General features: G+C 38.8%; 1 protein-coding gene across 5 annotated transcripts in view; it reads right to left on the minus strand.

Annotated features, from left to right (window-relative positions):
• NLGN4X (neuroligin 4 X-linked) overlaps positions 1-25230 on the minus strand; it is a 218192-nt gene that overhangs the window by 157871 nt on the left and 35091 nt on the right. For all 5 annotated transcript variants that reach the window (XM_075427967.1, XM_075427976.1, XM_075427939.1 and 2 more), the window contains one exon: positions 675-1499. In XM_075427967.1, coding sequence (XP_075284082.1) covers positions 675-1146 — 472 coding nt within the window. In that variant the 5' untranslated portion in view covers positions 1147-1499. The remainder of the gene's footprint in view (positions 1-674; positions 1500-25230) is intronic.

The raw sequence follows: 25230 nt of genomic DNA on the forward strand, positions 1-25230 counted from the left end.
TATAGAAGGTGGTTTAAAGTAGCCTTTTTGACAAAGGATTTTAGAAAACAGATGAAAGTTTAAGGCCACTTGTTCAGCTCTGCATAATAAAATCATGTTTGCTTCATTTTAAATATAGTGAATGAAGAAAAGTAAGTTGAACTGAAAAGTTTCATAGGTAAAAATCCTGGAAAAAAACCTGCAAACTGAACTACTATAACAGTTTTCTATTATATACTAAAATAGAGCAGAATGAACAGGAGGCTCAAAGCTATTACAATAAAACCAAAGAAAACAATAATTAGGGAATTTCTCTTTTAAAAATTAGTATGTGGCAGTATTTGTATCATTTATGCATGGGAAAATAAACATGTTTGTCTGATTAATGTTTATTTTCCCCTTTCCTCTCTTGTGAATGCTGCTCTGCTGTAGTTCAGATGTAAACTTCAGGCTAGCTTACACACTCTGGCCACTGCCTGCAAATTAAACTGTGGTTTGGTGTTACACTGAAACATGACACAATTCATGCAAGCACGTTCAATCTACAACGTATTATTTAGAGTGGGTGTTCAGAGGCATGGTCCATTTCCACAGATGAAACATGGACGAAACTGAGCAAGATACTTTAAAGACCTGGCTACTACTCATGTGCAGAACTGGTGAGTTCACTGCAGTGTGGTCTTTAGTGTACTTACCATCCTCTGTGGGCACATAGATATTCAAATACAGGCAGTCTTCATTTTGATCTTGAACATACGTCACCACAGTATCCAGATTGGCTGTAAACCAGACTGGCAGCATGTCGTTGAGCAGCGACCTCTCATCCAGGTACTGCGGGCAGACGGCGGCAAACTGTGTGGCATTGCGGACACCTGTCCAAGATGACGGTGGCTCCGGGGGCTGAAATCGCCTTTCCCCAGTCGGAGGAGAGGCATAAGGAACACCCAGGTACTGCTCCACTGGACCAAGAATCTCATTGGGCAAAGGTGTTCTTAAACCACGTATTTTGCCATAATTCGTGGTAACAACTGGGTACTGTGCTTGGCCGTCGATGAGAGTAAATCTTATAGCCAGTGCAGTTATCCACAGGAGGAAGTTAGAATTCAACATGACACACACTGGCGTGAAGATCAAAGGCAGCCATAGAAGTCCCATTGGTTTCGACATTATTTAAATCAACATCAGCAGGGCCCTTTTTTCCACAGCAGGAGAAAAGTAATCAGTCAAGGAAAATGAAAGTAAATAAAATAACAAGTAGTCGAAAGGAGACGAAGTGAGGGAAAACACAAGTTTGCTCAGGGAGCGAAGAACCAAAAGCTGATGTGGTAGGTGCCTCAGCTGACTGGCTGTAGACAAATCCCAACGTCAGAAGAAACAAGGGAGTGTTTGCCCCTAAGGCCCATCCCAGACCACGTTGGCTTAATCCTGGCAACACACGTCACTTCCCAGCAAGTAGCACAGTTATTCCACTTCCCCAAGGAAATTGCTCCTTCCAGTGAAGTCCAGCCCACTCAGTCAGCCTGTGGCCAAGACAAAATAAGCAATTCAAATCAACAGACAGATTCATATTGGCATATAAAAAACCCAAAAAAACCAAACCATTAAATTCACACATTACTTGCATGCTAAGACCCACAAATATTTTATGAACTTCAGGCACCATGATTAGATATGTATTTCCAAAGATATGTAAGATTAGAGAGCTGAAAATTGAAGCCACAAGCTTGTCAGAGGTTATACCACAAAGTAAACATTTCTGCTCCTGTATATGCTTCCAAACCAAAGCATAGCCCAAATATTGCTGCTGTCAGGAAGGGTATCACATTAAAGTGCTAGCTCCAGGTTATTTTCATCTCCCTTTTAAGCATATTTGCACTCCCACAGCTAACATTAATTAAATGTTGTGCTGCACTGGATAATCTCTTTGTTATGATATGACTTTTATATATAAGAATTTTTCACAGGTATGCCTGCTGTTCTGTGTGATACCCTAATTTACTTCCATATAATTCAGACATTCCAGTTAGCATAATAGCATTACATTAGTTCAAAGCAATTGTGAGAACAGAGTTAGTCAAAATTATATGCAAAGTTACTGGGTTTCATATCTGTTTAGTTTATGTCTGACAAAAAGGAACAATGGAAACTGAAAAGAAAAAAAATAGTGTGATACAATCTCCCAAAAGTCAGGTTTTGACCTACATAATGTTACAACTATGTAATGTTACCTTCTTGCATGCTCTCACTTTTAATTTTTAGACAGAAGGCAAGTCATACAAAAATTGTGTTAATTTTTAATTAAATGCTAGTCACATATATATATGCTAACCATTACAAGCAGTAAAAATAAACCCACAGCACTTGTTAGTACTTACATTCTTCTCCCTGCCCAAAGAAATGGAGGCATTCCTTTCTACCCATTATCCAGTTCAAAACCACAGATAATAAATCCACAGCTAAAACAATCATTGTTGTAGGAAACTGATACTGATACTTTACATTTGATAGAATGAACACACATTCATATATACAACCGACATCAGTGGACTACCAGGTCCTGTCTTCAGTCAGAACTCTGCCTCATGAAGATTAGTTTTCAAGAACAATAAAACCAAGGTAAGTAGCTATTGGCAGTGATTTCAAATTACTGAAAAAAAAAAAGAAACCAAAAAAACCCCAAACACAAAACACCAAACGACCCAAAAATAACGACAGGAGACATCTATGATGATTCTTTTAGACAAGGAAAGGAATCTGAAAAATATTTCATGCTCTCAAAACCGCTGGAATTCTTCAATGACTTAATTTTAGCACTCGTATCGCAAAAGTTTTGAAACACCTGATCACCAGGGGCCAGAAAAATATCAGGTACATATTATTTATGGTGAACAAAAGTTTCTATTGACATTTTCACTGCTAGATAACAGGCTTAGATGCTGCCTCCAAAGGACTTGCAACTTAAACGTAATTTCTGAAGGACAGATAAGTAACAGATCTAAGTGGTACCTGAGAGCACTATCAGCTCTCACAGGCCGTGTCAAGCCCCACCTGCCCCCATCCTGCACATGGCCTTAGGACCTGATTTCAGCCCATCCTAGGGCTGTCAGTGCCCACCTGAGCTATGCTGCAGCAAGCCTTATGACCAGACCCATGCCCAGCCTGGATCTTATGCTCTTATGTTCCCTTATGCTCTCTCCCATCCTGACTTCCGTACATCTTTCCGACCATGCAGCACAAAGCAGATTTTCCAGTCATATGCAACTGAGGATTTAATCTGTGCTCAGGGAGAAGCAATAAGTCCTATTCCCTTGACACCCACACTGCAGAAGTTTGTGATAACATTACAAGAAAAAGAAATGTGGAATCAAGTGCTAAGGAAATTGACAAAGTGGAAGGAAAGACAGTGATCTAGATGATGAAAAATGGATACAGAAAAACTTGTCTGGGCAAACAGCAAATGAAAAAAAGAGGAAACAAAACAAGAAAAGAAAAGGAGAATGACAAATAAACAAGAGTGAACACCTTACCAGCACGGAGAGAATGAAAAATGACAACATGAAGGAAAGTGGAAATCCTCAGCTGATACACACACTAGAGATAATATACAACTGTCAAAAATGTTACTTAATAAATAGTATGTATCCACACTAATTACAGAGTGTCTTTGAATCAAGTATCTGGTTATATGCGGCTATTTTGAACAGGGTGAAAGGACAGGAAAAGGGAAACATTCATTATTGACCCAGCACTGAATTTGCTATCTGAAACCCACTATTTATCATAACATGTTCTGGTTATTAAAAGTTATTGTTGTTAGCCAGTTAAATGGTAATACATGGAATCAAAGTTTTTAATAATTTTTTATTAAACAGGTCTCTTCAAAAAGTTTACATAAATAATAAATTCTGTATGACCACTCTATACAGTAAGTCTTTAAACAGAAGTCTCATGAAGGAAATAATTTTGCAAAAGTATTAGGCAGGAAATATCCCACTTTTCAGTTTACTGACGTCTTACAAGAGAAATTAACGTTTTCATAAGGTTAGTTCCACACATGAAATACATACACGTTCAGACACAGAGGAAGATGCATGGAATAATCTTCCATAAGAATAGCAACAGATAAGGAAGAAGGCAAGCTAGCTATGCATTCATGAAGTAACTGATTTTGCTATGTGCATCATTAAAAAGGCAGGAATATGTAGTTACAAATTACAATTACAGATTAATCTTAAACAGAAAACTGTATGCGTTTTAGAATGTTTTCATTTATTATACCACAAAGAGTTTGATGCACACCTATACATATCCATATGTATCCAGTCAGCTATTTAATAAACCTTTACATACTGTCTGTACGACGAAATGTACTTGTCATGCCTTTATTTGTGATCACTGATAGTGTTGTATTTTTTCCTTTTTTTTTAAACTGCTTCTATTGTTATGAAAATGTCTACAAACTTGCTTGCAAAAACTTGCTAGTTGGAAACATCACCCACTGAAACAAACAAAAGTAATCAATCCAAAACCAAAATTTTCAGTTTAAAACGGCAACTCCTGGTAACACAATGCACAAAGAGAAGTCAAAGAAGATCTGAAATCACATACTTCATATATGACTTCTTTATTGGCAGAGGAGCACAATTTCTCTTGTTTAACTTCTTCATCAATGACCTGGATGAAGAGTTCGAATGTACCCTCAGCAAGTTTGCTGATGACACAAAACTGGGAGGAGTGGTAGATACACCAGAAGGCTGTGCTGCCATTCAGTGTGACCTGGATAGGCTGGAGAGTTGGGCAGAGAGGAACCTGATGAGGTTCAACAAGGGCAAGTGCAGGGTCCTGCACCTGGGGAGGAACAACTCCATGCATCAGTATAGGCTTGGGCGGATCTGCTGGAGAGCAGCTCTGTGGAGAGGGACCTGGGTGTCCTGGTGGACGACAGGTTAACCATGAGCCAGCAGTGTGCCCTGGCTGCCAAGAAAGCTAATGGGATCCTGCGATGCATTAGGAGGAGTGTGGCCAGCAGGTCGAGGGAGGTTCTCCTTCCCCTCTACACTGCCCTGGTGAGGCCCCATCTGGAGTACTCTGTCCAGTTCTGGGCTCCCCACTTCAAGAAAGATGAGGAGCTACTGGACACAGTCCAGCAGAGGGCTACGAGGATCATGAGGGGACTGGAGCATCTCTCCTACGAGGAGAGGCTGAGGGAGCTGGGCTTGTTCAGCCTGAAGAAGAGAAGGCTGCGAGGGGACCTAATAAATGTTTATAAATATCACAAGGGTGGGTGTCAGGAGGATGGGGCCAGACTCTTTTCAGTGGTGCCCAGTGACAGGACAAGGGGCAATGGGCTCAAACTGAAGCACAGGAAGTTCCATCTGAACATGAGGAAGAACTTCTTCCCTCTGAGGGTGATGAAGCACTGGAACAGGCTGCCCAGGGAGGTTGTGGAGTCTCCTTCTCTGGAGATATTCAAGACCCTCCTGGACACAGTCCTGTGCAGCCTGCTGTAGGTGACCCTGCTTTGGCAGGGTGGTTGGACTAGATGACCCACAGAGGTCTCTTCCAACCCCTACCATTCTGTGATTCTGTGATTCTGTAATTTGAGGCTAATGAGACATTTATTGCCTTTGAAGTAAATGAAGATTGAAGGTAACACAGATGTGCATCTACTAGAAACACCTCTTGTACTCGATTATAAATCTATGCCCCAAGCCACACTTAGGGATGCTTCAACAGTCTATGAATCAGGCCTTCAGGGCTAACCTGATGGTTTCCAGGATCTGTAGTTAGTACTTTTTCAGCTTCAGCAGAGCAATATGTCCTTAGCTCTATACTAATTCTGCACCTGCTGGGGAAATACAAGACATGGCTTAAAAGTCCTTTTTGCTCCAGGGTAGAACAGCAAACTAAAGTGACTTCAAGTTTTTTTACCTGCTTGTCCGGGTCATGGCCAGTCACAAGAAAACCAAATGCAAATGTAAATTACATGAGCACAGGAGACTGAGGACTGCACAGACATCATAGGGTTTCTCGGGCTTTATCTAAACCAGCTGGTGCACTACTGTGCACCTCAGCTTTCAGTTGTTGGCCACCTTCGCTTTCTGTCCCTCCCTTCTGCTCAGATTCCCTGGGGCAAGGTATTTGATGTGTACATAGGCCTCATCTCATTACAAAATCAGGGTTAAACACCCGCATCCCCCTCTGTAGACATATGCTCTGAAAGCATACAGTCGCCTTGATTAGCTAAACCCTGAGTCACTGGCTAGTCATCAGAACAAAAGTAGCAAATAATATAATCAATAAAACCTCGGATTCTACTCATAGTGATATTTGGCACAATATTTAAAGCATTTCACAGAATATGGGAGTTTCAAAAATATTACATTTACCAAGAGCATGAATTGTGGCTTTTCTTTTTTCCCATCTCTTCCTCCCCTTGAAAGATATCATTTTGAAAGTTATGAAGTAAAGTGGATTTATGGTGGTCTGTTTTTTTTCCCTTTTTTTTTTTATTTTTGGAGGAGGTATTTTGCGGTTGTTAATGGGTTTTTTTAATAAAAGTAATTAAAAATGTTATCTTTTTTGAAACATACATAAAACTAATAAATTAATGTAGTGACAGAAGAATGTAAATAAGAACTACTCAAGGCATACGAATTTGTGAATATGCCTACACTATTCATTTTAGCAATCCATGTATATAATTTGGAACTTTAGCAGAAAACTGATAATGCAGTTGTTTTCTGTAAAAGCTCTCTCCAAAGCAGGTTTAAATGCACATCTACCTTGAATTCAGCACTGCAATCTCTTAATCATCATTGTATTCAAAATGTTTGCTCAATAACAAAAAGAACTGTTCTTTCACATATCAGTAAATGCATACTGGTTTTCTCTACCATCTTACAAATGAAAAAAAAAAAAACAACAAACCAACAACAGAGTATCTTTAGGGTGTTTTTTTTTTTTCTTTTCCCAGCTTCTAGGACTACTTCCTTCATACGCTGAAATGCGCTAAGCTTCATACCTCCTCACACTATATAAAGTCATTCAGAAAAGTCACAGTCATAGTGAACAAGACAAAGGAGCATGAGTCATGAACTAATGTGCAGGTTTTGGACTTGATTACGTAGAAGGTTTGTGGGCAGGTTATAAACTGAAAGTGGCAAATCATATATACTTTTGAATCTCAGAACTGTAACTATAGCAATGCCTGGCTTCAAATTGACATGCAGAAGAGTCTTATGAGAAATTATTTTTCCTAACAGAAGCTATATAGAATCATAGAATCACAGAACGGTAAGAACTGGAAGGGACTTTAAAGATCATCTACTTCCAACCACCCTGCCATGAGCAGCGACATCTTCCGTCCAACCTGGCCTTGAACACTGCCAGGGAGGGGGCAGCCACAGCTTCTCTGGGTAACCTGTTCCAGTGTTTCACCACCCTCATGGTGAAGAATTTCTTCCTAACATCTGATCTAAATCTGCCTTCTTTTTGTTTAAAGCCCTTCCCTCTTGTCTTATCACTACATACCCTTGTAAAAAGCCCCTCCCCATCCTTCCTGTAGGCCCCCTTCAAGTACTGGAAGGCTGCTATAAGGTCTCCCCGGAGCCTTCTCTTCTCCAGGCTGAAAAGCCCCAACTCCCTCAGCCTGTCCTCATAGGAGAGGTACTCCAGCCCTCTGATCATCTTCGTGGTCCTCCTCTGGACCCCCTCCAACATATCCATCTCCTTCCTACGTTAGGGGCCGCAGAGCTGGATGCAGTACTCCAGGCGGGGTCTCACGAGAGCAGAGTAAAGGGGCACAATCACCTCCCTCGACGTGCTTGCCACGCTTCTCTTGATGCAGCCCAGGATACGGTTGGCTTTCTGGGCTGCAAGCGCACATTGCCGACTCATGCTGAGCTTCTCATCCACCAGTACCCCCAAGTCCTTCTCCTCAGGGCTGTTCCTGAGCCACTCTCCTCCCAGCCTGTGCTCGTGTTTGGGATTGCCCCGACCCATGTGCAGGACCTTGCACTTAGCTGTGTTTAACTTCCTGCAGTTCACACAGGCCCACCTCTCCAGCCTGTCAAGGTCTCTCTGAATGGCATCCCTTCCCTCCAGCCTGTCAATCACACCGCACAGCTTGGTGTCGTCAGCAAACTTGCTGAGGGTGCACTCAGTCCCACTGTCCATGTTGCCGACAAAGATATTAAATAGCACCGGCTCCAGTACCGACCCCTGAGGCACACCACTCATCACTGGTCTCTGCCTGGACATCGAGCCATTGACTGCAATTCTTTGAGTGCGTCCATCGAGCCAGTTCCTTATCCAACAAGCGGTCCAACTATCAAATCCATGTCCTTCCAATTTAGAGACAAGGACATCATGCGGGACAGTGTTGAGTGCCTTGCACAAGTCCAGGTAGATGATGTCAGTTGCCTGCCCTTTGTCCACCAATGCCATCATAGAAGGCTATCAAGTTGGTCAGGCACAATTTGCCCTTGGTGAAGGGTGAATATGTTTATTTTGTTGAATTTTTGTAAGCATTTTCCTAGTAAGAATAGATTTCAACAACATATTCAATAATTATTATTTAAAAAAACAAACAAAACCCCCCGAAAAACACAACCAAATCCAGACTTATAATAAACCTAACTTTGCATTTTAAACGTCACTAGGGATGAGTATCTGAACTACATATCTTACTCATGGATTAACCAAGTTATGTCGGTATGTTTTCTGTGGTAGCGCATCACTGTTCAGTCACAGCAAGTCAAAAGGTACCAGGAATCTGTGGGGCTTTTAGTGATTCATAATACTGTCATTTTTATTTTACATTACACTCTAATGTATCTCTTATTAATTCACAGTTAATATTAGCCTGATGATTAGAATATTAGAAATTAAAAGAACGTAAAATATCAGTGATACAAATTTAAGAACTAGGATGTACCCTTTCTTAAAGTGAAAATAAATGCCGACTATACAAACACTACTATTGTCCTTGAAGTTGGTCTCAGATTTATGGCTAGAAATAACTGAGCACAAAGGTAGTTATTTTACATTATTTTTTTTTAAATATGAAAATAAAGCTTGAAAAGCAATACAAATTATATACAAACATTAAATTAAGAAGGGTTTGGGGTTTTTTTTAGATACCATGCTGCATTTACCCTCCTATAAATCTCTCCAGTAAGTCTCTCAGATAGGATTGGACAATGTCAGTAGATCCCTCAGGTTAGAAACTACAATCACTACTTACGTTTCAGAAAACGGACGCACATTTATTTCATACCATTGATTCTTGCCTGCAGCTACCACTCTTATTCCGAATTTCTAAGTCTCTTACTCTATCAAAAGGAAAGATGGGATTATAAGAAAAGGCTGTGTGGTCCCTACATTATTTTTGAAAACTGCAATACTCTCAATAATGAAAACCACTTGAAAAGAAACCAGAGGGAAGGAAAAAGTGTGATCAACACTCCTTTTCAAGAGAAACCAAATAAATACACTTCTCAAGCATTCTGTAAAAAATCAGGTGTTTGGATCTAATTATAAAAAGCCAATCTTGAACAACCATAGATTTAGTTTCCCCTATTTTTTTCCTGTATTTAAAATTATAAAAAAGCATTACGGCCACAAGGATCCAAGAGTGACTGGAAATGCTTAGTTAAGACAGTTGCACTTACCTCACCAACTTCTGAACTCTAATTTCAACTGGTATTGCACATAAGAGGTATGGAAAAATTTCAGTGGTTAGACAATTTTTATGACACTTTCTGCTTCTTGAGATAAAATGATGAAGATTGCAAATAAATATGAGGTGTCAAAATTAGGAAGGAAAAAAACATGCATGAACTGTTTATAAACATAAACTTTAAATTACTAATTATCCCAAAATCACAGGTGTGTTCTCCTCAGATCAAAATTTGACCATTCAGAATATGAATTTAAGCTTCCTATGTCTGAACGGACACTGCAGCCATTCAAATGTCTGAAGCTAGAATGCAAGTAAGGTCATGACACACTTTCAAATAATAAAACAGCAATTAACTTTGATTGCAAGGTAGTGTGACAGGGTACTAAATCTTTTCTCTTCAGAAAGAGTCCAACGTCTGAAATATTACCATGGACAATGATCACGAGATGCTATCAAATATATATTCATATTTTATAGTCTTAGTATAATTGTGGATGCAGAGTCTTAAGAAAATAATACCCTTCAAGCACACATTTTAGAGAAATGTACAAAAAAATAGCATCACTACAGTCTAGCACAACTGCTGACTTAATTTCCAGCTTTTACTTGTGATTTGACCTTGTAAAAGAAATGTAACACTCTCTGGGTCCTCTTTATTTCTTTTCTGCACCTCTGTTTTCTTAAATTCAGATGTGTTACTCCAAAAGAAAAGGTTATGATCTGAAATAGGATGTTCAGCTCTGAGTTTCTGTAAGGCAAACACTCCTGTAGAGTAAAATTTCTTATGTCTGGAGTAAAAAAATAGTTTATGCATATATAAAAAAATGAAAACATGCATCTGAAAATCACTCTTCTACATGTTTTCTTAGGTTTGTACACTAGACCTTTACAATTTGAATAAACCTTCACAAATATCAAAGCTCATTACCTATTACCACTGAAAGAGATGAAAAAAACCCCACATTTCTAACACAGAATAAGTCTATCTTCTCTCTAGTAAGAAAGGACAAATGACTGAAAAGGAAAATTCTTAAGGGAATCTATCAGGTTTTATCTAAATTTTAAACAGGGAAACTCACAGGCCTCATTCTTCTCTTTCTGTCTTCACCATTACGTGTACATGTATGCCCTCCTCAATGATGGAAGAAACTAAAACGCTTGTCTGAACCAACTGAGAAACTGTCTGAGGGACTGATTGTTAGGCAATTCAATCTCTTGAGGCTATTTAATAATTAGAATTTGATATCTTCCTGTTGTCATTCCAGACTAAGAGAAGGAAAAATTACAAATGTTGCAATACCAAAAACAGGATAAGAAAAGCAATTTAAACCAGCTGGGCATGTAGCTCCCCCCACCTCAATATATTATATAGCCAAAAAAACCCAGTTGCTGCTCTGTTGTACAAATTCCTAGAGCTGAATTAGACAGGAGAAGCAGGCATGACATTTTCATTGCATTACCCAGTTCATTTACCAGGTGGTGATACTGCCTTCATTCATATGATAATGCCACAATTTTGCACTCATCCTGGAAATGGGAGAGTTGAGTGACTACCCTCATTAACCTGAAGTCTAAACCCACACCTCCCATCTTCCATGTTTCAAACATTAGATTTCAAGTAAGATTGGGATGGCTATGAGGAGTGTGTGCAGCGCTGTCAATCCTAAACTGAAAGACTTATCCTCTGAGATTCTTACCCTTGCACTACAAGAAAACTGCAACTTTGCAGCCCCACAAAGATGAAATTCACCCAGGTAGGTATTGTCACTTTCAAGCAAGCCTTACGCAGTTTGTAGGAGAGTCATTTCATGAAACACAAATTGGGACTGGGGATTATCTTTACTGCACTATCACATCATCAAACTTTTTCCAATTTACTCTTCCTCTTAAGTTTTCTCTTTGCTAGAAAGTGAACAACTTCACCAGCAGAAGGGAAAAATGTCCTCCAGCTTCTGTTGTTGTACTGCTCTGCTCCTAACTTAGTGGGCTTTCTCCTGACAAATGCTGGCTTGAGCCCCTTATATTTAAGAGCAGAGAAAGCTTGTCTCAGCAAGACAAGTCTCCATAAAATATTTTAGGAGATACTAACAAGGCAACTATTCCTATGTTGCCTGCTGCTTTCCTCTCTCCCCACCAAACACTGAGATTAAAAACCCTCCTAGAAGAGAGATGGAAGCAAGGACAGGTAGCTTGGGAGGAATACAGAGAAATCGTCCGAGTAGCCAGGGAGCAAGTTAGAAAAGCCAAAGCCCTGACAGAATTAAATCTGGCCAGGGATGCCAAAGGGAACAAGAAAGCCTTCTACAGGTATGTCAGTGAGAGAAGGAAAACTAGGGAAAAAGTGGGACCTCTCTGGAAGGAAGCTAGAGACCTGGGTACCCAAGATGTGGAGAAAGCTGAGGTGCTTAACGACTTTGTTGCCTCAGTCTTCAACAGCAAGCACTCTAGTCACACCGCCCAAGTTGAAGAAGGCAAAGGCAGGGACTGGGACAATGAAGAACTAGCCACTGTAAGAGAAAACTAGGTATGAGACTGCCTAAGAAACCTGAAGATGCACAAGTCCATGGGGCCTGATGAGATGCATCCATGGGTCCTGAGGGAACTGGCAGACGAAGCTGTCAAACCACTCTCCACCATATTTGAGAGGTCGTGGCAGTCTGGGGAGGTCCCCACCAACTGGAGAATGGGCAATATCATCCCCATTTTTTAAAAGGGAAAAAAGGAAGACCCAGGGAACTATAGGCCAGTCAGTCTCACGTCTATGCCTGGCAGGACGATGGAGCAGATCCTCCTCGAAACCATGCTAAGGAACATAGATGACAAAGAGGTGATTGGGGACAGCCAACATGGCTTCACCAAGGGCAAATCGTGCCTGACTAACATGGTATCCTTGTATGATGGGCTTACAGCATTGGTGGATAAAGGGCAGGCAACTGACATCATCTACCTGGACTTGTGCAAGGCACTCAACACTGTCCCGCATGATGTCCTTGAGTCTATATTGGACGGACATGGATTTGACAGTTGGACCACTTGTTGGATAAGCAACTGGCTCGATGGACGCACTCAAAGAGTTGCAGTCAATGGCTCAATATCGAGGCAGAGAACAGTGACGAGTGGTGTGCCTCAGGGGTCGGTACTGGAGCCGGTGCTATTTAATATCTTTGTCGGCAACATGGACAGTGGGACTGAGTGCACCCTCAGCAAGTTTGCTGACGACACCAGGCTGTGCGGTGTGATTGACAGGCTGGAGGGAAGGGATGCCATTCAGAGAGACCTTGACAGGCTGGAGAGGTGGGCCTGTGTGAACTGCAGGAAGTTAAACACGGCTAAGTGCAAGGTCCTGCACATGGGTCGGGGCAATCCCAAACACGAGCACAGGCTGAGAGGAGAGTGGCTCAGGAGCAGCCCTGAGGAGAAGGACTTGGGGGTACTGGTGGATGAGAAGCTCAGCATGAGTCGGCAATGTGCGCTTGCAGCCCAGAAAGCCAACCGTATCCTGGGCTGCATCAAGAGAAGCGTGGCAAGCACGTCGAGGGAGGTGATTGTGCCCCTTTACTCTGCTCTCGTGAGACCCCACCTGGAGTACTGCATCCAGCTCTGCGGCCCCTAACGTAGGAAGGAGATGGATATGTTGGAGGGGGTCCAGAGGAGGACCACGAAGATGATCAGAGGGCTGGAGTACCTCTCCTATGAGGACAGGCTGAGGGAGTTGGGGCTCTTCAGCCTGGAGAAGAGAAGGCTCCGGGGAGACCTTATAGCAGCCTTCCAGTACTTGAAGGGGGCCTACAGGAAGGATGGGGAGGGGCTTTTTACAAGGGTATGTAGTGATAAGACAAGAGGGAAAGGCTTTAAACAAACAGAAGGCAGATTTAGATCAGATGTTAGGAAGAAATTCTTCACCATGAGGGTGGTGAAACACTGGAACAGGTTACCCAGAGAAGCTGTGGCTGCCCCCTCCCCGGCAGTGTTCAAGGCCAGGTTGGACGGAACTCTGAGCAACCTGGTCTAGTGGAAGATGTCCCTGCTCATGGCAGAGTGGTTGGAACTACATGATCTTTAAGGTCCCTTCCAACTGAAACCATTCTATGATTCTATCATTCTATATACTCTGCTTAATGTCCTGCCTATGCTGAATTCATAATGAAGTGTTAAAGTTGTTAACTTTCTAGATGACAGAAGTACTGGGAGAGTTGTGAATTCTACTATATACTGTGGAATCCTAAAAGCTAAGCAGATTACCATACAGAAGTCCTATTATTGATGCAGATCTTAGTCTGGATTTAGGCCAGTGCAGTAAATACTGGAGTTTAGATCTAAGTAGTAAACTAAATATGGCTAGAGCATGGGCTCCAGCACTGTCCTGGCACAGTATTTATACTTTCTAGCCAACGCATAGGCATCATCAGGGAACAGGACAGGCCCTACATTCTCCTCAACAGAGAGTACAAATAAGGTAGATCTTTCCTCACCACTGATGGATGTCTGAAGTCCAAGGCTGACTGTGCCAGCTTTTATGTAGTGTACATTTTTTTAATTTATTGAACATGGAAAATAAGGAAATAAGGAAAAAGATAGAGGTTAAAAAAAATTAACAGAATACATCTGACAATTAACAATACATCTGTCATCTTACATCATATATGTTGACAAACTTGTAATACGAAGGAATGTACACAACACCAGCAAAATTGGGATTAAATTTTAAAACAACAATAAAAGTTTAGTAAATATTTAGCAGAATCCAACAACAAAATCCAGAAACCTCAGAAACAGTCTTCTCAAATTCCATTCCTTTGGAAATGCAAATTCTAAATTTGCTACACAAAGTAGCAAGAAGACATACTACAAAAAAAAATGCCATACACACACACAAGCTTGAAAAAGATGTCTCGGTATCAGTTAGTGGAGTTTTGAGTTATTTTTCTTAACCATTATTTTTTCAACTTTATCTATTTGTTGCCGAAAAGGGCAGTAGGAAAAGAACAGAAAGCTAGGCTGGGATGGGAAAAGAAAGGATCTTTCAAAATCAAATATTTTGTAGATAATTTTCTATAAAGTTAAAAAGGTCGTCCTTTTCCAACCCCACTCTCCCCAGATTATAAAAATCTGATCATCTTTCATGGTCTTTTAAAAATTCCAAAAGAAATCTCAGAAATACTAAGTGAATGCTTTTCTCTTGAGTAAAAAAATAAATTTCTCAAAACTATATGCATGACAGCCCCTATCATTCTACTACATGCATAACTTCAAAGCCATCTTGTATTTAGGTAATTACATTTTCTTGCATCAAAGGCTTTTCAGAAGTCTAACATAATATATTGTATTTTCTTTGTAGTGTGTAGAACTGGTATCCAAGTAGAAAAGGAAAGCCAACAACAAATGTAGAAATTGTCATTTCTTCTCCTGCTCACCCTTCCATTCCCTTTATTGGAAAGTTTCTATCTTTGCCCAGCACAATGAAACAGTAAGCCATCTCCCTGTCATTTTGAAAACTCTGGTGCATGGTATCTTCTTTGAAGGGCAATCGTATCTCAGTGAACAAGTTTATCCATTTTCTCCATATACACCTAACATTAGTCTTTACTAACATAGAACATAACAAGATAGGTTTGAGGAAAAACAGTATTGTGATAGAAATGTATGGTTATTTTGCTTCTGACTCTCAACTTGATAGAAAACACATTTCCCATTACTTTTTTGATGCAATGAATACTATTTATGAATTACTTTCTAACAGAACCTGTATAACACTATTATTATCATCTTCTTTAGCAAACTCTACTTGTTTTCACAGAACTGGAAAAATACATGGGCACTTTCAAAAGTGTAAACAGATAGAGAAAAGAATCATCATTTTTCACAGATCTCTTCTACTATGTAACACATACATACAGCAATACCCACACTAACTGCACTGTAGATTCAGACATGGTACAAATTTCTGATCACAGTTTAAAAAAGAAAACAGGAGAAGGTAAGCAAATACACTGGTACCGTTCATAATGAGGAAAAACAATTTTTAACAATATGATTAAAATATGATTTTGTCTTAGTAACTTTCCAATATCTGTCTTATACTTGTTCTCCCCTGCTTGAAACTGTGTCCTCTTACAAAAGTATCCTCCATCGTTTTCCTCTTTTGCACTTGGCCTTTTCAGTCCCCCGTCTAATTCTCAAATCTTTCTCACAGAGTGTACACCAATAGATTGCTCTTTTCTCCAAATCATAATTCTTCCCTACAGATCTTTTCTTCTCACTGGTCATTTGTTTCTAACTTCCCTTCGTCACTTTATACATATATGTAAGATATATAGCCCATCAATTCAATCAATGCCAAACTGCTATTTATTTTGTACAAGAAATCTATTTCATTTCTTTTGGAAAGCATTTCTGGTTGTCTTTTTCTTTTTTTTCCTTTTTTTTTATCATATCCTTATGGGATGCTATTCTACATAAAATAGAATAGAAGACAATTTGTGGCTGCCAAGTTAACTACAAAGAACTGATCTATTTTTTCCTGCCCTCGGTCAAATGATTTAGGTTAGGATTGAAAAAAGTATACCTTGTCACATGGCATAAGTTACAGTTTCCTCTGTGTTTCTAGTACGTCATCTTAAGAAATCTCACTAATAAAACATAATACTAACCAAAAATATCTACCACAAACTAATGTAGTCAATTAATAGAACAGATGGAGGTCAGGGCAGACAATTAAATCCCTTTGACAGAGAAGATTATTCTACCTCATATTGGAGACATGTCAGTAATTCCTGTCTGATCTGACGTTCACTTTTATTCTTTAAAATAATTCTTTCCCTAATGCCTTCTTTGGCATGAGAGAGAAAGATCCTTCATCTAAAGATCTTGCTTGCTGTTGTATATAAGTGTGTATTTTTAAAGTGGTGGGAAAGTGCACATATGTTTTATCAGTAGAATTTTTACTCATTCCTAGAACAAGAAAATCACATATCCTTTTTGCTTTTGTTTAGACAGCTGCTACTCTCCTTGAAGTCTGCCCCCCATAAGGATGATATAACTATCACTTTGGCAAGTTGCTAACCACTTTCTCTTTGGAATTTAGTATTCTTTCCCATATACACAGGAGACAACCACCCAGGAGTCCCGATTCATTATTTCCCTGGCTCCGATGTCCTGGCATACTGAAATCTTACAACAATTTCAGCATATTTGTAACAATTATCTTTCCTAAATTCTTGCACCAAGATGGTTGTATTTCTGGACATCAGAGCTACACTGCTAATAATAAAAATTTTAAGTGCTGTTGTCATATTCTGGCAATATCGATTACATATTTCATATTTAAAACAAAAAGGTTTGCATTACCAGAAACTCTGAGTTATTTCATTTTTCTGATTTTGCTGATTTCCTGCCTAAACATTTCAAATTCTAAACCATAAACAACTGTAGGTAAAAATTGTTCAGGTAATGATTTAAATGAAATTCTCCATGATACAATTTTTCACAAAAAACTCTGCATCAAATGAACCCCAATTTGGTTTTGACTACAGGTCATTTGGAAAAACAAAGTCTGAAGTTTCAGTCCAGAACATCATAATTATATAAAGCACAAATTTTTTATAACTTTTTAACTCCTTACTTTAAAATTAACTCATAACATACTGTGGTACTATTTCAAAGACAACAAGCTCACAACCCTGTTGCAGTAATACTATGCTAATATTTAAAAGCTGAAAAGTCCACACTCTAAAAGACAATGAAGCTGCCAAGACAGTGATCTTTCAGTATTATTGCTGTGATTGCTCTGTTTCAGCTTGAATTTCCATAGTGGAAATTCTAACACATTTTCTTTGTGAAACTCATCTACTGAAAACTCTTGCTTTGTAAATTAATAAACTTAGATTATTTAGTTTCTGCACTATCATCAAAGCTTTGTTTTCCAGATACGTGTTCTTTAATGACTTCTACTTTCAAATTAATTTACAGCTGAAAATAGCAGATCTTAATTTCTTATACTCTTATGCAGTGTATTACTTCACTGTTTATGCTTCTGGTTTTAGTTGTGATGGCTTCTAAGTGTACAAAAAACAGATTTCAGTTCTGCCATTTGTTGAACTTTGTATTGTAGCCTCACAATACTGCACTCCATCAATTTACTAATACTTGATAAAAAATCTGAAATCAAAATTATTTGATTAGCTTTTAAAATGCTTACTTCTGTTTCATTTGGTCAAATAAAGTATATTTCTTGCAACCATCTTCCTTTAAATAGAACTGCAGTAACAATAGAGGCTCTCAGTCTCTAATTATTCAACCCCTAACTTTTCAAGTGACTGATCATCACTACGCAAACTTCCAATGTAACGTTTTGTATGTTTGTTTTTCCCTCCTTATTGATACTTCCAGGTAACGAAAATGAAAGGGACATACTGTTATTTCAAATCCATGGGAAGAAAAATTGAAATGCTCTTAAATGAAGATCACAACACCGTAGATTGGCTGAAGTTGGAAGGGACCTCTGGAAGTCATCTGGTCCAACCCCTCTGCTCAAGCAGGGACACCTAAAGATTGTTGCCCAGGACCATGTCTAGACAGCTTTTGAGTATCTCCAAGGAGAAGGACTCCACAACATCTCTGGGAAATCTGTGCCAGTGTTTGGTCACCCTCACAACAAAAAAGTAGCTCCTGATGATCAGACAAAAAGATATAAAAAATCGCTTCAATAGGTACCACTGTTAGCCAGATAAACTACTGCTTTCTTTAAACATAAATATATTGAAAAGATTGGGACGTATGCAACAGATATTATTTTTTCACTCATGATTGGCATTTCATAAGCACTAGAAACAATATTCACACGAATATTTTTGCTAACAAACAATAGCCCTCCATCAATTTACTGAATACTTGTTATCTTCTTACAAGAATTCAGTATCAGACACTTCTATCATTCAAACGAAAAACAAAAGAATTGTAATTCCCCTAGGACAACTTGCATTTTCAAAGCAAAATGACATAGAAATACGGCATTTGAAATAAACCTTTTTCAAACTGAATTATAGCTAAATTAATGTTAGTTTACGATCAGCTTATGCTGTGATGTGATTTTAATTAGCATGCATTGCAGAACCAAAAAAATTCTTTAGAAGTTTTGTTATATTTATAGGTTTCCCAATTTTAATAATTATCCTAATAGATCTTCGTAATTCTGTCTAAAGTCTTGAATCTGAGATTTGTTTGGGTTTTTTTAATTCTCTAAAATGAACAGAACCAATGTACTTGGATCAGAGTAACATGAATTTCATATGTACAGATAACTTAATTTCCCCAAAGGATTTTGGCAATATGCACACACTCAGCTTGCATAAAGGACCCCAGTGTAAAAGGATAGGAATGCCATCACATGTGTTTGAATAGCATTCAGATCAGCTGCAGAAAAGCAAATCTGGACATGGAGATACCTTTTGCTTAAAAAAAGCCCTATTTTTCATTCCTTGAATTAATAATCTATAAATATGGTGCAAGTGTTTTTCTATGCCGTGAAAATTAACTAGTAACTTTAACTGGAAATTAGCTATGGTAATAGTCTTTTTTCTGTTATACCACTCATTACAAAGTAGATATGCTTCTTTTGCCTAGTAATGTCTTACATCTGGGAGCTCTTTCCATCATTTTCTTGGGTTTGTATTCCAGGTCACTCAATGTGTATGTGTATCTTTTTTGGAGGGATTCATGACAAATGGAAAAAGAGTTTCTAGAGCTTTACACAAAGCTTTGTGCATTTTACATTGAAAAATATTATTAAATTAGAAATAGCTACAATGAAAGAATATTGAAACACTTTACTAATATCACATAATTAAGACAAAGTTATGCTCTTTGCAAGGACTCTTGCACTATAACTTTACATGTAAAAGATATTGATCTCAAAGGTTGTCTAAAAGTCAAAATACATGTCTTTTAGTCTAAGATCCTATTTTGGTAACATTATTTAAGTAAGAGTAGACTGCATTACAGTTAGATTGTTCATTATTCATAGATAATTTTGAAGGATTTGCATCTCATCTTTATGAACCAAATTTGTGACATTTCTGTTTGAACCATGGAAAGCAAAAGCACAATTTTAATAGATATTTGGTTGCAGATTTTAAAGATTATAACTAAGCATCAAATTTTGTCAGTTATTTGATAAAGTCATATTAAAACACAAAAATTTAAGATAGTTTTGTGAACATTCTGTGAATAGTTGTGTAAGATTTAAATCCATGTTCATGTTGTGAGTGCAAATGGGCAAATCTCTATCACTATTGACGGAGCTACAACCAGGTGAAAGAGAATAGTATTAGTTCATACCTGTTCAGGAGAAGTAGAGACTACAACGCCTGAAAAGAGACAGAATCTGAATTTTACTTGACCTAAGTCATTTCACCTACACGCAAATAATTCTGAACTTTTTTTCAAGTAGTGGACAACAATATTACCATATTTGTGTTGTGTTCCCTTTCTTTGGCTTTTTATTTGGGAAAGAACAACAGAATACAAAGCAGTACTACAAAAGACAAACTATTCTTCTGAATGTACCTTGTAGAAAGGGTATTTTAGATACTTTTGGCTTCCATATTTAAGACTCAATAGAAAAATGCTGTGTATATGTATTTTGTGCACAATGTCAGTAGAAAACTAAAACAAAGTACTGTTCTGAAATGTACAATAAAAGATATCTGTGCCTAAATTGGCATGCAATTGAAGCTAAATGTATTTTATATTCACATATACAAATAAACACATTTACCTTCAGAAACTAATAGTGATTTTCAGTTCTAGGACATTTTTACAAACAGTTTGGCTTCCTGCTGGCAAAAGCAGTTTTTTTTTTTCTTTTGAAGAAAGAAAGAAATATGCCATCAGCTTCCCTAGTCACTCAACAGCTGTAGGAATCTGTTTTCAGGGCAGTGATTAGCATAATTGTGGTGGATTACTTGCATTTGGCACAGAATAGAAATAATTCGGTATTCATCATTAAAGAACTCTGCTACATTGTTTCCCCAAGCTATGCAATACTAGGATTTTTGAAGATACTTAATTAAATGAAGTACCCAGTCAGCTTCTCAAAAACAAAACCCAGACTATTTTATTCTCCTCCAGCCTTCTCTGCAACAACAGCATTCCCAATTCATTCCTAGCAGTACAGAACATCTATGTCTCATTTTGTCAGCATCCACTGACTAAGATGACCTCCGAAGACCTCTTTGGTCCTATGCTTCCCGTGAGATGCACTTCCAGAGGGTTGAAGCTAAACCCAAAAAATCCTGGGTATCAGGGTAAACATAGGATTTATATTCGGAAAGGTACGCAAACGGTCTGCATGTGACTTACTAGTTAACCTCAGAAGTGCACAAACTCACAGAGACCCTCTATTTTCCATTCTAAAGCTCTCCGAGGTCCAGAGCCACAGTAATTTCCAGGTAAACTTTCAGATGTAACACTCAAAATCCCAGTAAATATTCTAGGCACCTGAAAAGCTCAATGAAACCAGTTTTCTCTAGACAAAAATATGCTTCTGTACCTGCCTAGATGTCCAGCATCTCAACATACTTATTCTCACATCAAAAACTAGGGTCAACTTTCAGTTCTAGATAGTAGACATCTTTTCTGTTTTTTTCTTGCTAAATGAAGTAGTCTACCTGTGAGCTAGGTGTCTAGCAAATCAATAGGCATCTAGACATTTTAGTTAATGCAATGTAGAAACATACCCAGAGCATGGAAATGCAGGTGTGCAAGTTTGAATATGCAACCCTTCTACACAGAGATATGACATAGGACTTATAGGACATCCAGGCCCACTGGAGTGATGCTGCAAGTTTTATTCCTAAAACTGTACTGGAAGCCTGGTTTTAAGAACTCAAGTCTTTCTCAAAGAAACAAAAAACTTTATTCTCCTGATTTGCTGTTTGATGTAAAACCTCCCACCATCGCTAGCACACATATCCATGAATTTAGCTGAAAGTAGCCACAATGAGAGCATTATTCAAAAGGCTTTCAGCTTTATATAATTTCTTTAAAAATCAATTAAAAAAAAAGCTTTGAAATTATATCATTACCAATTTTCCACCTATTTTAATCCCCAAAATCCAGTTCCAATGCTGAGTTGCCTATAGTGCTACCTATAGTGCTTTCTATGTGTTAAAAATGCTCGATTATGTATGTACTAGGCCATTTCCTTTAATACTCTTGCATGTTTTGTAAACATGCATAGACAATCACTGTATGATATTAGACAGACAAATCATAGAATCATAGAATGGTTTCAGTTGGAAGGGACCTTAAAGATCATGTAGACCAACTGCCCTGCCATGGGCAGGGGCACCTTCCACTAGACCAGGTTGCTCAGAGCCCCATCCACCCTGGCCTTGCACACTGCCAGGGAGGGGGCAGACACAGCTTCTCTGGGCAACCTGTTCCAGGGCCTCACCACCCTCATCATAAAGAATTTCTTCCTTATATCCACTCTAAATCTACCCTCTTTCAGTTTAAAAACATTACCCCTTGTTCTGTCACTACAGGCCCTGGTAAAAGTCTCTCCGCATTTCTTTTAAGCCTCCTTTATATGTTGAAAGGCTGAAGTAAGGTCTCCGCAGAGCCTTCTCTTCTCCAGGCTGAACAATCCCAACTCTTTCAGCCTTTCTTCACAGGAGAGGTGTTCCATCCCTTTGATCATTTTTGTGGCCGTTTTCTGGACTCACTCCAGCAGATTCATTTATTTCTTGTTCTGGGGACCCCAGAGCTTGGTGCAGTACTCCAGGTGGGGTCTTATGAGAGAGACCTCCCAGTAGAGGGGGAGAATCACCTCCCTTGACCTGCTTCTTTTTATGTGTCCCAGGATACAATTGGCTTTCTGGGCTGCCAATGCACGTTGCTGGCGCATAATGAATTTTTTGCCCACCAGTATTCACAAGTCCTTCTATGCAAGGCTGCTCTCAAACCACTCATCACCCGGCCTGCACTGATATTGGGGATTGCCATAACCAAGGTGCAGGACCTTGCACTTGGCCTTGTTGAATTTCATGAGGTTTTCATAGACCCACTTCTCAAGCCTGTCAAGGTCCCCCTGCTTGGCATCCCTTCCCTCAACTGAATCAGTTGCACCACTCATCTTCGTGTCATCCACAAACTTGCAGAGGGTGTACTCATTCCCACTGTCTAGATCATTGATGAAGATATTTAATAGTATTGTCCCAGTATGGATCCTTGAGGGACACCACTCATTACTGGTTTCCACCACTCACCAATGTAGCCCTTGGTTTCATAACCTTTATTATAACCTATAAAAAATGGATTACATGATATGGTTGTCTCCTGTTCTAGAAATTGGATTTGGTGACCCCAGAGATCATCTTCTGTCAGTTGTGTCTAAAAGCAACTTAAACTGAAGCATGCAGAGACCGAATCAAGTCATGGGGATTCCAGGAGGACACAAGATCTTGCTGTTACAGAAACCTATTATTTTTATATAAATACTGAGAAGGTAGCTGCTGAATGGCTAATGGAAAGGTAAAGGAGTATCTAGTAAAAGATATAGATGGTCTTCCCTTGCCATACTACTGAGTTGTCTAAAGAAAGCAAACATAACATATCACAGTCTTGTGGTTAATAATGATGTAGCTTGTTTTGAACCTTGATAGGATGAGAACAACTGCTTACATGTAATTGATTTACACTGGAACCTTATTTTCAACAGCTTTACTGTTGTTCTCAGAAAAAAACAACACTGATGTTTTTTTTAACTTTTAAGAGTTAAAAGCTCCCTCTAGAAACTGACATAACACCACTACTTGTTGTTCAGCACAGTAGATTTAAATTATGAGTCACAGTGATAAAACATTTTCAAGTTCAAGCATTGCAGATAGTAAAATCTGCACTCCAGTTCTTTGAATTGAATATGACTCAACTTTAAAAAACACCTCTAATCAATCAAAGGAGCTGCCTATGGAAAACACAGTGTAATTTTTTTTTGTTTCACTTTCACTTGCTTACTCACGAAGTTATGATTCATTGAACTCCTGTTAGCCATCCAGTCTGCATAACATTGAAACTACACATTTTTAACAGTTCGTTATTGCTGTACAATGCTTTACATAATGTAATGTTCAAATTAAATTTTACACAAAATCAATTGCATTTATGGAATTGTTATTTAGATCAGAATAGTTTATCCTTCTTGAAGATTTAAGGCAATCATGACTCATACTTTCATTTTCCAACAGACCTCACCACTGAAATCATACTTTAACAAAAAAAACCAAAAAAACTGTAAAACTATCTCTCAAAAACTTCTAGTAAAGCTAATGATATTAGGTAAAAGTGTGAAAAAGTATTCCATTATATTGTTACAAGAAAGCAATTTTAATTACCTTGGAAGTTTTGGTGTTTGTTATTCATATTTGAATAATATTTGCAAATGCTTCTTATTTCCGTTTCTCACTTGGGTTCTTCAGAAATCTACATATTGGTGGAGATCATTAGCATTTACCTACGTTTAAGTACCTTAGGTCAGTCATACTGAAACACATAACTAAAGATCGCTGTAAAAAATCAATGGATACACCACTTCAAATTCAAAGGGAGGTAAGGAATCTTCTACATTCCTTAAAGAAGCTGAATGTTTTGATTCCAGTATTCACAGCAGGTCTAACGCTGAGTGTCTCCACCTTTAATGGCAAACACATTACAACTTCAGTGATGTAATAAATTTGCCAAGTTAGATTTACCAGTAACCTCTTCGAGCAAAGCAGCTGATGCAACTTGATTTATTTGTTCTAGATCAACTGAGTCACAGTTAAATACATTGGATTTATGGTTTCAGAATACTCTTCCTGGACACAGGTTTGTAGGTGCATAGAAAGATGTGGAACATCCTGCAACCACATACAGCCACTCTGATTAAATCCTGGTTAAATTCCCAGACAGTAGGTGATCAACTCAATTCACACTACCTGAATTTCTTGAAGAAGATGCAGTTTCCAACCTGGAAACCTACTGAAATGTTAAGCATCAGCCTCAATTAATTAACATGGACAGACCACCAGTTCTGGGAGGTTCAGCTGATAACTTCATTAGTTGTTCATGCTTATCAATTATATTTCAGTATGGAAAACACACTGGCTATCTTTATAAAAGGAAGAACTTGAAACTGAGTTCTTCTTTCTGTTTCAAAATAAAGAGAACTGGTGGGAAGAGCGTACAACTACAGACACTGTGTCCTGAGTTCGACCAGGACAGGGTTAATTCTCACCAGGAGCCAGGAGGGAACACAACCTGGCCAAACAGAGCAGGGTATTCTATACCATGTGCCATCATGCTGGGTTCTGGTTGGGGGGGAGCTGGGCGGCGGGAAGGAGTCACGGCTCGGGAGCGCACGGCAGCGGCGGGTGGTGAGAGTTGCTCTCTGCGTTCTGCTGTTTTGTTTTGTGTATTCTCCTTATCTGTATCGTTGTTGTTACTGTTCCCTTTGTTTGCTGTTCTGTTAAACTGCCCTTATCCCGACCCACCAGTTTTTTGCCTGTTTCTTTCTATTCTCCTCCGCA

The sequence above is a fragment of the Opisthocomus hoazin genome, chromosome 1 (assembly GCF_030867145.1).
Source record: "Opisthocomus hoazin isolate bOpiHoa1 chromosome 1, bOpiHoa1.hap1, whole genome shotgun sequence".
Classification (NCBI taxonomy): Eukaryota; Metazoa; Chordata; class Aves; order Opisthocomiformes; family Opisthocomidae; genus Opisthocomus; species Opisthocomus hoazin.